Source organism: Carex rostrata, chromosome 13 (genome assembly GCF_964058835.1).
Source record: "Carex rostrata chromosome 13, lpCarRost1.2, whole genome shotgun sequence".
NCBI classification, from domain to species: Eukaryota; Viridiplantae; Streptophyta; class Magnoliopsida; order Poales; family Cyperaceae; genus Carex; species Carex rostrata.
Genome location: NC_135930.1, coordinates 7,855,818 through 7,868,432, shown reverse-complemented (window position 1 = coordinate 7,868,432; position 12,615 = coordinate 7,855,818). Strand labels below are relative to the sequence as shown.

At 33.5% G+C, this 12,615-nt stretch overlaps 1 protein-coding gene across 1 annotated transcript; it reads left to right on the top strand.

The window, feature by feature from the left end:
* The first annotated feature begins 1,514 nt into the window (after positions 1 to 1,514).
* LOC144564332 (protein HEADING DATE 3A-like) lies at positions 1,515 to 6,657 on the top strand. Its single transcript, XM_078313938.1, has 4 exons — positions 1,515 to 1,786; positions 3,704 to 3,765; positions 5,954 to 5,994; positions 6,281 to 6,657. The coding sequence occupies exons 1-4, from the start codon at positions 1,586 to 1,588 to the stop codon at positions 6,508 to 6,510; spliced, it is 534 nt and encodes a 177-aa protein (XP_078170064.1). The 5' UTR covers positions 1,515 to 1,585; the 3' UTR covers positions 6,511 to 6,657.
* The last annotated feature ends 5,958 nt before the right edge of the window (positions 6,658 to 12,615 follow it).

Genomic DNA, 12,615 nt, shown 5'->3' with positions numbered 1-12,615 from the left:
ATAATGACTCCACTACATCTACCTCGTGAAAGGAAATTTGAGTTCTACGTACGTACTTGTCTTCTGTGGTGGATATTGGTTTTTCTCATGATGTGGTGCCGCTTATTGGTGGGACCACCAATGCGTTTACTATTTTGAAAGGTGCTTTATGAGCTAGATAAAATAAAAATAAATAAATAACTAGCTAGATAATTTGGAGTTAGAAGGCATAAATCTAGCTAGATAATTTGGAGTTAGAAGGCATAAATAGAAACATATATATTATAATAGAGGAGGGTTCAAATGCCTCCATTTTTTGTGCCTCCATCATGCCTCCATTTTTAAAAACTTAAATAACTCAAAGTTTAAAACTTAAACGTCAAAATAAAACCGTTAGATGTGATCTATATTATTTTCTCTATGTGCCCATAAAAAATTATCACATTTTGATTTTGCTTTTATATAAATCAATAAGTTGAAAAATCAACGTCTAAAAATTATCCACATTTGTATACATTTTTATAAGCTCAAGATGACAATCAAAACAAAGTTGAAATGCCATAATTTTTTACATGTGCATAGATAAAATGATATAGTTCATATCCAACGGTTTTATTTTGAATTTTAAGATTTAAATTTTGAGTTATTAAAGTTTTTAAAAATGGAGGCATGATGGAGGCACAAAAAATGGAGGCATTTGAACCCTCCTCATTATAATAATTCGTACGAGGTTGCATATATAGTAGGCACTTTCTCTATTCTAATTTCGGATATATTAAAGAAAAAGAAGAAGAGAAAATACAAATCAATTGAGTATTTAGCCATACAAAATATATGAGTATGATTTATTTTTCTGTCAAATTTTATTTACCATTTCTTTATACTAAACAACATAAGGACACAATATATATCTTATATATGTATATGCTTTTTTTTTTTTTTGAGATGAAGCCCGTAGGCATTATATATGTATATGCTTCTAGAGCCAACATGCACATATATATATGTAGAATTGTAGAGCCAACAAGCACAATATATATGTAGAATTGTTTATACTAGATAATTGTGTGCTATGGTACATTGTAGAGTATAATGTATCTAGGACGGATCAAAGACTTTTAGTAGGTATGGAGGGGAGTAAAATTTGATTTCAGGGTGACGCATAATTTAATATATTTTTTGAATTGTAAGTATATTTTTCGTTTTTTCTTAAGAAAAATTTAAAATTAAATAGAAGCATTTTTTAACTTTTCTTTTTAGTTTCCGCAACTAAATTAATGTATCGATACTTTGCGTTCAAATCTTAACTTCAAAATTTAGGAGGTTGATCTGTACATTCTTATCGTAACTATGTATGTATACGTAAAAATGGTAACCCTTAGTCAATGATCCCTAAAATCCTCTATGTAAACATGCAAAAGAAGATTAGATTCTAAATCGGATGATTGTGAATGTTTCTCTGGAAAAATAACATCTTCGATCAAAAGCTGTGTATCTTCACAAGTATATAAAGGGGTGCAGTACTCCCCAAACATAAACTGAAGTGCATGCAAAATATACCTAGATACATAGCGTGTGAGAATTAGGGTTTAATTTTTAGAGGAAGATGAGTAGGCGAAGAGGGGACCCGCTTGCTATTGGGAGAGTGATAGGAGATGTGGTTGATCCCTTTGTCAGAAGCACCTCACTGAGCGTTGCGTATGGCACCAGAGAGGTTACGAGTGGCAGTGAGCTCAGGCCATCACAAGTAGTGCAACAACCTAGAGTTGATGTCGGTGGTGCTGATCTCAGGACCTTCTATACTCTTGTAGGGAAATTATTTTCATATGCGTTTATTTAATTAGCAATAACATCATATATACCTCATCTTAGTCAGCAATTGCATGCTATATATAGTTTTACTTGTGAATAATTATAACCAATTAAGAACAAGTTGATACCATATCAGCCTCATTAGATTTAAATTACTTAAAACTATAAGTGCACATTTTATTATTCTTTGGAAAATTTGACGAGTCCATTTCTTAATTGTCAATTTTAGTTTCCACTCTTGAATGCATTGATGTACGAGCTTTCTTTAATGGCAAATTAGTTGCTTTTAACGTAGTAACAACAACAACAACAATTATTATTAGAGGAGGGTTCCAATGCCTCATTTTTTTTTTTATATCTCATCATACCTCATATTTTATATCTTTATTTTCTCCATATTCAAAGTATAAATTGTCGATCCGAACCGTTCAACATGATATCTATACTAAAATATGGTTAGGGATGAAATTTTATATTTTTTGAAATTTTTTTGCTATTTTTTAAGATGGGTAGAAAATCACTGTTTTTTGAACGGTTCAAAAACAGTGATTTTGTACCTATCTTAAAAAATAGCAAACAAATTCCAAAAAATATAAAATTTCATCTCCATGCATATTTTAGTATGAATATTTTGTTGAATGGTTCGGATCGACAATTTGGACTTTGAAAACGAAAATATAAAATATGAGGTATGATGAGGTATGAAAAAAATGAGGCATTGGAACCCTCCTCTTATTATTATTATTATTATTATTATTATTATTATTATTATTATTATTATTATTATTATTATTATTATTATAAAATGATCAGTTAACTGTGTGTTTTTAACATTAAATTAATTAGATACATCTAACAAAAATATTGTTTTGATTAACATGCACTTAGCTATTTCATTCATTATTATTTTTTATTTCGTTTAATACTACTTGTATATTACGATTCTCAAGGCGTGTCTAATAGATGATGGTACGAAAGTGTAATGATAAGTTGATAACCATCCATATGACTTTCATTCCGTCATATCAAACATGTATTGAGAATTGTAACTAGATAAGTTAAAATGTTCTGTGTTTACAAAAAGAATATATATTTTTTTCTTTAAAATAGCTCATTTTAGATTCTATATATAATTATATATATGTTAAAATCAAATAGCTTTGTATCTCGTCTTAAACCTATTATCTAAATGTTTAGAAGTACAATATGCATGATGTCTGTTTAAATAAATTACGCAAGATGAATATCTAAATGGTGGTCTCTTCTTATGAATCTTGTTCTTTTGATGCAATTGAAGTTGGTGCCTCTGGAGCTCCTCGCACATAGTGTATATAAGATACATATATGTTTACTACTCTCTTCGTACGTATATTTATATGAGGAGGGTTCAAATGCCTCCATGTTTTTGTGCCTCCATCATGCCTCCATTATGCCTCCATGCATCTCTCTTTATCATTTTCAAAGTTCAAACAGTCGATCCGAACCGCTCAACCTAACCCATACTAAAATATGTTTGGAGACCAAATTTTATATTTTAGGAATTTTTTTACTATTTTCTTAGATAGATACAAAATCAGTAAATCTGAATCATCTAAAAACAGTATTTTTTTTATCTATCTAAAAAAATAGTAAAAAAATTCCTAAAAATATAAAATTTGGTCTCCAAACATATTTTAGTATGGAGGTTAGGTTGAGCGGTTCGGATCGACTGTTTGAACTTTGAAAATGATGGAGAGAGATGGAGGCATGATGGAGGCACAAAAACATGGAGGCATTTGAACCCTCATCTGTTTATATATAGTACATAACAAAAAATATCTGCAAAAGAATCAATTTATTTCTTTCTTTTGTAAAATCTAAATTTTAGTTCTTTTTATAGGGATCTGACATGGGTCCTGTGGTATATATACAGGTGATGGTGGACCCAGATTCGCCAAGCCCAAGTGATCCGCATCTTAGAGAATACCTCCATTGGTAACAACAATATATTATACTCTTTACTCTTTACTCTTTTCTTTATTCAAAGGCCAGGGTATTCCTTTGGACCTTTTTGGATGTCACGGGATGACACGGGATGGAAATGAGAATTTACTTTTGGAAATATAGAAATCCATGATTACGGATCCGCACATAATTTAATTATAAAAATGTGTTGAATTGAGTGTACGGTTGTACCCTAGAATAAGTTATGAAAAATTCTATTTTTCTTTCTAAAATATTTGATATCATATAATTTTCTTTATTAATAAATTATCAATAATGCAATTAAATAAATAGATGAAATTATAACATAATATTTTATTAATTATTATTTTATAAAATATAAATATATTTATAATTAAATAAGAAATATGTAATTAGATAGAACATGCTTTGCATTCAGCACCTATGTTTAATGTGTTTTCAATGTATTTCTGTTTGATATGATTTGCTTTCAGCACATATCTTTAGAAGTTACAATATTATAAAAGAGAAAAGAACGGATTAATTAGAAGGAGACATTTAAAATTGGATAAAGTACAAGTTACAATACTTCTCGCTCAGGACAATAAACATACTATATTTTATGAAACAGAAAAAAAATTGAAAATTAGAAGTGGCATGTACAATAAACATACAAGAATCAGATGCATTATTAAAATAAAGTAAAACAAAGAAGAGAAAGATTACAAAAGTCCCTTACTATTTAAAAATGACTGAAAATAAAAAATTGTAAGTTGGATCAGAGAGATGAAATCCGCCTCCAGCACATGTCATTTATACCAGTACCATTCAGAACTGTACCAGTACAGTGTCTTCAAGCTGTACCAGGTTCGTACCATACCAGTTCACCATGTTGTGTCTTCTCGGTATTGTACCAGGTCTGAACCGTACCAGTACCAGTTTCTATTATGCGTCAATAAGTATTTATATACTAGATTAATTAATTAACTAGAAGAAAGAAATAGGAATGTATCCTGATTGCTGTGTCAAAACATGAGCACTGATCATTTATGGCGCTGCTGCCTCTAGTTATTGTTCTGTTAGCCGGTAAAAAGGCCAAAGAAGAACTAGAAAAGAAGGCAAATTCCTTTTCATTCCAAGCAGCTCTAGTATTGGTCTCATTTTCATTACCTACATATCATACAAGAAAATTATAAAGAACAAATCACATCAGAATGTTAATCTTTGCAACTATCTATGTTGAGTAAAAATGACAATTTTGAGAATGTCCATCCTAATTTGCAAATATAACAATGTTTTAGTGTAATTCAGAAAAAAATAAGTTTGAAAGAGAAAATTTTACAATAAAATGCTTACAATAACAAACTCAGAGATTCAGCGAGCACTCAAATTGGCATCAATTATCAAGTGTTCTTTTAGTGAAGATATAAAGGTTGACATTCAACTTTAGCATTTTTTTTCAACTATTTCAAAAATCAACCTATTCTGATTTCTTAGAATAGAATGAACTTCTATAATTTTTACAAGCAACGATTTTATTGGTACGAGTTGGCTCATCGTAAGTGGTATTTTACTGAAAATATATTCAATTTGATCCAAAAATTACTCAATTTTAGGTCCGAATATATAACACAATCCAAACTAAGACTTGTGCTTTTGCATTGTCTCTTGGAGAAACACAACAAAGACATCACTAAAGAACAAAGCATAAGATTAACGATAAAAAAATCAAATTAGTCTAAATTTAAGAGGAAACTGTGAGCGAACTCATTCCGGCAACAACCGTACCTTCTCTAGTCATGGCCGAGAAAACCGGTGCTAACAGTTCCTTCTTCTGCTGCTCGAGCTTTCTGTGCTCCTTTCTGCACGAGTTTCCCGCACAGGTCTTCTGCCAAAATTGCGATTGACGAAAGAGAGAGGCGAGAGAAGCTATCAGTGCACCATTTGGGAAAAAAATATTGAGTCCAACTGAATAAAAATTTTCCTATGAATTTACACGCTCTGGAAATATTTTGAGAAGATACGGTAGGAAAAGATGCGAACAATACTAGGCTGCCAAATGAAATTACTAGAATAAAATCGCACCTAGCCCAAATCCCATCTGTTGCTACACCTCCAAACAGGATCTGTGCTATATTATTTAAAGTTATGATCGATCAAAGATGAAGAAATGGAGTTCCTTGTGTCAAGTTTTTTAACTTGTATGTTATGTGTTTAGGTTGGTCATCGACATTCCGGGAACCACAAATGCAACTTTTGGTGAGAGATAGATTCCTCTCTTTATCTCTCTCTCTCTCTCTCTCAGTTAAGAAATCATGCATGATCCAACCAGTGTACTTGAAGTAAACACATAAAAATTAATATTATACGTACGGAATCAATGATCAAACATATTATGAACATATATTGAAGTATCAAAATGTATCAACAACTTCAGGATTTAGTTGCCCAACTATTAACTAAAGTAAGTGATATGAAGTCTTCTATTTTCTTAAAAAAAAAAAAAAAGGAAACATATTTATTACTTGTCGATCTATATATAAAGGGCAAGAGATCATGTGCTACGAGAGCCCAAGACCAACCTCAGGGATCCATCGCATTGCGTTTGTGTTGTTTCAACAGCTTGGTCGGCAGACAGTCTATGCTCCGGGATGGCGTCCAAATTTCAACACTAGAGACTTTGCAGAGCTGTACGACCTCGCCTCACCGGTTGCTGCAGCATACTTCAATTGTCAGAGGGAATCTGGCTCTGGTGGTAGAAGGATGTATCCTTAGGTGAGGAAAGAGGCAAGCTAGCTGATATTGGTACAAGATTTGCGCTTGTTTTGTTGTTGTATCTAATTAATGTGTTGTGCTAGCCAGTTCTGTTGTTGTACATACGTACGGAGTTCAAAGCACCAATTTAGTAATACTCTTACTGGCCGTCTCATTAATCCCATCAGTAGGCCCCTATCATGTATGATAGAATAGAGATAGAGAGAGATGGAATGGAATGGAATGAATCGATTGTCATGATTAGTCTGAATCGATTACACTTGAGCTATTTATATAGTCATCAGCTTTACATCATAAGAGTAGAGGATTTATAAATGAAAATAGTATGCACGTATTTATAAATATAGTAGTGTCATATTCAACTCCTCTCTAATCCCGTAGAGGATGGGCCTCATTAATTTAAGTAACTATGCAATTAATCCACATAAAAGTTAACGAGTTGTGCATGCAATTAATATATGTAAACAATATATGAGGAGGGATCCACTTACAATTAACATTTGTTGATGTTTGTTGATGCATGTTTCTTATAAATTGATATTTCTTAGGCAATAGGTAAATAATTGTAAACAATTGTTAATTGTAAGTGGATCCCTCCTTATGTGAACATGCTTCGTTGATATTTCTTTTGATTATGCAATTAATCCACACAAAAGTTACCATGTGCATATATGCAACATAAATACTCAAATAAACATATCCATATATAGAATTCATCTCCTTATTTACAATTACAACACATCATATATATATATATACAACAATTTCTTTTGATTTGACTAATTAATTCACTATATTTTATTAGACACTAAATTTATAAGGTCATTATCAATTATCTTGGTTAGGTTACAAAGAAATGGGTCAAACTAACTTTCAACTAATAAAACGTGTTATGAACAATAAATCATGTATTCATCCCAAGTCTTCGGCAGCGTCGCAATGGACATGTGATAATTAATTAATTCATATAAAAGTTACCATGTGCATGCAACATAAACACTCAAATAAACAGCCATAAATTTTGTCACAGTATTTACAATTAATTACAACACATCATATGCAAACTTAATATGTAGGTTCGATTTAATATATATAATTACAACACAATAGTTATAACACATCAAACACAGTAGTTGATTAATGGTATGATAGATTTAATATGGAACCAAACTTAATATATTTTTTGCATTAAAAGAGAGAACACTATGACAGAACAATTAAATGAGATGAGTGTCACAAGCTTCCAACATCCATGCAAAACATGTTCTAAACATTAAATCATGTTTTAATCCCGAGTCTTCAGCAGTGTAAAAATGGACACATAACAGTGAACTTACGTTGTTCTTTGAACTCTTTCGCAAATCACCACTTAATTCAAAGGGAGTTTGTGTAAGAGATCAACTAACAATGCACTGTTATGTGTCATTCATACACTACAGAAAACTCGAGATCAAAACGTGATTTAATTTTAAGAACATGTTTTGCATGGATTTTGGACAGCTACTGTGACACCCATCTCATTTAATTGTTCTACCATATTGTTCTCTCTTCCAATACAAAAAAATATATTAAGTTTGTCTCTATATTAAATCCATCCTACCATTAATCAACTACTTGACATGAAGCAACAACACAACAATTAAAAAATAGATCACAATTAAACATCAACACACAAATTAAGTATGTCTGACCAACATGAATTCATGCAAAACATGTTCTAAACATTAAATCATGTTTTAATCCCGAGTCTTCGGTACTGTAAAAATGGCTACGTGACAGTGGACCTACGTTGTTGTTTAAATTCTTTCGCAAACAAACTCTTAATTCAAAGGAAGTTTGTGTAAGAGATTAAACAATAATGCACTGTCACATGCCATTTTTACACTGCCGAAGAGTTAGGATCAAAACATGATTTAATTTTAAGAACATGTTTTGCATGGATTTTGGACAGCTTGTGATACCCATCTCATTTAATATACTACTTTACATGAAGCAACAAAACAATAAAAAAAACATATCACAATCAAGATGAATGCACAAATCACAATTAATACTGCTAGTTGTTTCTTGAGAATCGAAGATATTTCTGCCTCATTTCAATATATTGCAACTTATCTATAAGGTTGCTACATATGAGGATTTAAACTTACGTTACTTAAATTGGCAATGTTGTCGCACCAGCCCATCCATTGATTGCATCCTGGACATGTATAAAATTTCCTCCCCATATTATGGTTGGTCTTCGAAAGCTTCACAATAGTCAGCTTAAGACATCTATGTGTTACACTTAGGGGCACCTCTAATTGCTCAAAAACTAAAATTAAATTGCAATTGAAAGTAAAGAGATGAGTTTAGAGAAATTTGACACGCGGGGTGATAACGGAGTTCGGCAAAACAAAGGCCTACGTCTCCGGGGCTTCGCAACCTTGTGAGGTGCGCCTTCCTATTACCCAATACGAAAGGATTACAACTTGTGAACCGTTGAGCCCTTACACACCAAGCGGGAAGTCAAACGGCCAACTCAAAGAGGTGAGAACAAGGTCTCGATTATCTAGGAACACAAGAGAAACACTCAATAGCTTACTCTAACCTAATCTATAGCTAGATTGGTGAAGTAGGTTGAGGTTGCTTGAGGGATTTTGAAGTTATAGGCTCTCACAACAATGGTGGATTCTAAGCTCTCAGAAAATCACTTTTGAAATAATTAGGGTCGGCTCAGGTGCTTTTGAAAGTGATCCCCTCAATCTATTTATAGTGGCAGCTCAAAAATGAGCTGTTTGATATAAAACGTTACCAACGTTTTATAAAACGTTACCAACGTTTTATTCAAATGCGATTTAGGGTTTTAATTCTCTGACAGCTTAGTAAAACATTGCTCAACGTTTTATAAAACGTTACAACGTTTTATAAACGTTATAACGTTTTATAAAACGTTACAACGTTTTATAAACGTTATAACGTTTTCTAAACGTTCCAACGTTTCTAGTTTATACTGAACACCTGTTCTTCAGTTGTTCTGAGCCTGTTAAACGTTACAACGTTTCATAACCGTTATAACGTTTGTAAAACGTTACAACGTTTTATAAAACGTTCTAACGTTATAACTTGGTTTTCTTTTGATATTTTTGAAGCTTCTGATCATTATAAAACGTTACCAACGTTTTGTAAACGTTCATAACGTTTTATCCCACTTTGATCAACCTCACACATACTTTATCAATCTTTTGAATTTACATTTTATATTCTTGATAAAAGTCTTCGTGATTTCTTCAGTCCAAGCATATTTCATCGCAGTTCTTTCTCTTCTTGGACCTATATGTTCTTAAAATAGAAGAAATCGTAAAATTCAATAATTGTATGTTTTTGCAAATTAGTCAAATAGACGTAAAAGATTATTGTACGAACAACAATCTCCCCCTTTTGGCGATTTGCAAAAACATACAATGTGAGTAAGTGCATAAATCGAAAATTTTCAGAAATTAGTTAATCCAGTTTTGATTTTGCATTTCAATCCATTTGTACCAATTTCTCCCCCTTTTGGAAATCGACGAAAGGGTTGAAAATTAGCACTAATTTAAAGTGCTCCCCCTCAAATTATGCACTCCCCCTCAATTTAGTAATATAGCAACAATAATTTACAAACAAAAATAAAGTTGAGGGCATAACTTTTTCATGCAAAACAATTCAATTTCAATTCACCATATCAAGTTGTATATATCCATGTGCATAGCTCATGCATATACAACATTTCAACTCATGCAATCCAAGTAATTCAATAAAACTTGTCAAGGCGCCAAGATATCCAATTTTTGCAATTTTGCAAAGTAGCCCCTTACAAGTTAGCAATTCATACACCATTTTTAAGATATCAATATCTCATACATATCTACACCAAATTTCAAATACCACAATTCAATCAAATCATGCAATTCAATCAATTTAAACTAGTTGAAATTCACCAATTTAACAATTTAAAACATTTCAAAACAACAATTGAACTAACATAACAAAACAACAATTCAACTAACATAACCAAACAACAATTCAACTAACATAACCTAAATCAAAGCAATTCAAACAATTCAAATTAAACATGCAATCAACAAACAATTCATGCAAATAACACACGATTTAAGTTATCAAGTTTTTAGTTTTTTTTTTTTTTAAAATACGATCTATTCGTCATTCATGGGGTCGTTTGGTTCTTCGGCCATTTCTTCTTGACTTTCAACTGGGATGTCTTCTTCTTCATCATCCAGGTCTTCTTCCTCAACCAGACGCTCACGTGCTCGTGCCGGGCTTCCAGAGGGACCATATTGCTTGATAAAGCGATTGGAGAGGCTTGATTGTGCTTCATCAAGCGTATTGAGAGCTCGAGCATGTGCTCGCAGTTGTTGCCTTATCTTCATTTGCCCCTTTTCAAGCTTGTCGAACCTCCTATTCATGGCTTGATGATTCTGTTGAATCTCAAGACGTTGGTTGTGCATTTGTTGACAAAGCCACATCATTTGTGCTTCTTGACCTTCTGGAGGGACAAACGCACCAGCTTGTGGCACAAATTGTGGTTGAGGTGGAGGTTGAGCCGGTGCAACTTGTTCTTCCGGATCCCAGTATTGATTGGGTAGTGCCTCTTGATGGTTTATCCATTGGTTGATGGCTCTTGCATCGGGTTCATAGCGCCTCAGACCCAATTCTGAATGACCATAGACCCACCCGATTCTTGTCAGGTGGTCAACCAAATTTGTCGGGAAGGATACTTCTGCATCTTCAGGTAGTTGGATACCGTTGAGACGGATGATTTTGTGAATGAGGTGGGCATAAGGCAGAGAGTGGACCGAGGTTGTAAATGCACCATTAATGTGACGAAGAAAGAAGTAGGGTATATTAATCCTCTTTTCATCCATTTGAATGAGATGACGAAGAAAGTACATGGGTCCCCACTCAAGATTGGTTTTGATTGTGGCTTTGGGCATAAGGATGTTGTTGATGAAGAGAAAGAGCAATCGATGTAGAGATGGAAGGTGAGAAGCATAGATTTTAGCCCCGGATATGTAGTTGCGGTCAAACCATTTCTTATAGTCAAGTGAAGTTCCATCGGCATAAAGAGGCCAACTTCTCAAGGGGTAGGTTTCCTCCCCGTCATTCTCAACCCCAAGCCATTGTGCCACAGTATCCAGAGATAGGACAATTTCTTTCCCGCCTACCCAAGAGATGATCCTGAAGGGTTCATCACTAGTTTGGATGTTTGCATAGAACGTGCTGGTAAGAAGGTCATTGTAGGGTTCATAACAAGTGACAATAGGTTCCCATCCCCAATGATTCACATAAGCAATTATCTTGTCATCCTCGGGTTGGGAGAAGGTAACCGCGGCTTTGTTAAACCAGTAGCAATCGGTTATTTTCCTATTCATAAAAGAACCCACATAATTCTCATAGGCCACAATATCCCGGAATAGGTATCTATTTGACCGGTGAATGTTCCAATTTGGTTCCAAATTCCCCCCACTTCCTTGACCAACCTCCGAGTCCACACGTCTTTTCTTACTACCCTTAGGCACTGCATCTTTCTTTGGAGCCATTAGATTAGAGTTAAAGAGAAAGTTTACCGATTGAGAGGTGAAGTGCTAAACCGAGAAGAGGAGAGCCCTAGAAGTGCAGTGGTGAAGCCGGATCGTCAATCCAACGGTCGGATCGCCGGATTTGCTCCTAGGGTTTTGGCTAGGGTTTTGGAGAGAGAGAGATTGAGAGAGGGAAAGGAGATTTGGAGAAGAGAATTGAGTAGTGAGAAGAGAGGAGAAGAGAAATCAAGAAGAATTTCTTGATTTGGTGAAGTAGATGGCTAGAATGGGTAGAGAGAGAGAGAGAGAGTCGGAGTAGAGGAAGAAGGAGAGGTTTGAAGGAAGAAAGAAAGAATAGAGAGGAAGGGACGGGTTTGGAGGCTTTAAAACCATTTTTCGCTATAAAACGTTACCAACGTTTATAAAACGTTACCAACGTTTGTTTAAAATACATTGTTTTTACCTAAAACGTTATAACGTTTGTGTAACGTTTGTCCAACGTTTTTGTGAAGCTTTCGGACTTTTTGAAGTCTTATAAAACGTTACC

Coding starts and splice junctions, on each gene's coding strand:
- LOC144564332 (XM_078313938.1), top strand. CDS start 1,586: ATGAGTAGGCGAAGAGGGGACCCGCTTGCTATTGGGAGAGTGATAGGA. Junction 1,787..3,703: donor TCAGGACCTTCTATACTCTT/GTAGGGAAATTA, acceptor GTATATATACAG/GTGATGGTGGACCCAGATTC. Junction 5,995..6,280: donor AACCACAAATGCAACTTTTG/GTGAGAGATAGA, acceptor CTATATATAAAG/GGCAAGAGATCATGTGCTAC.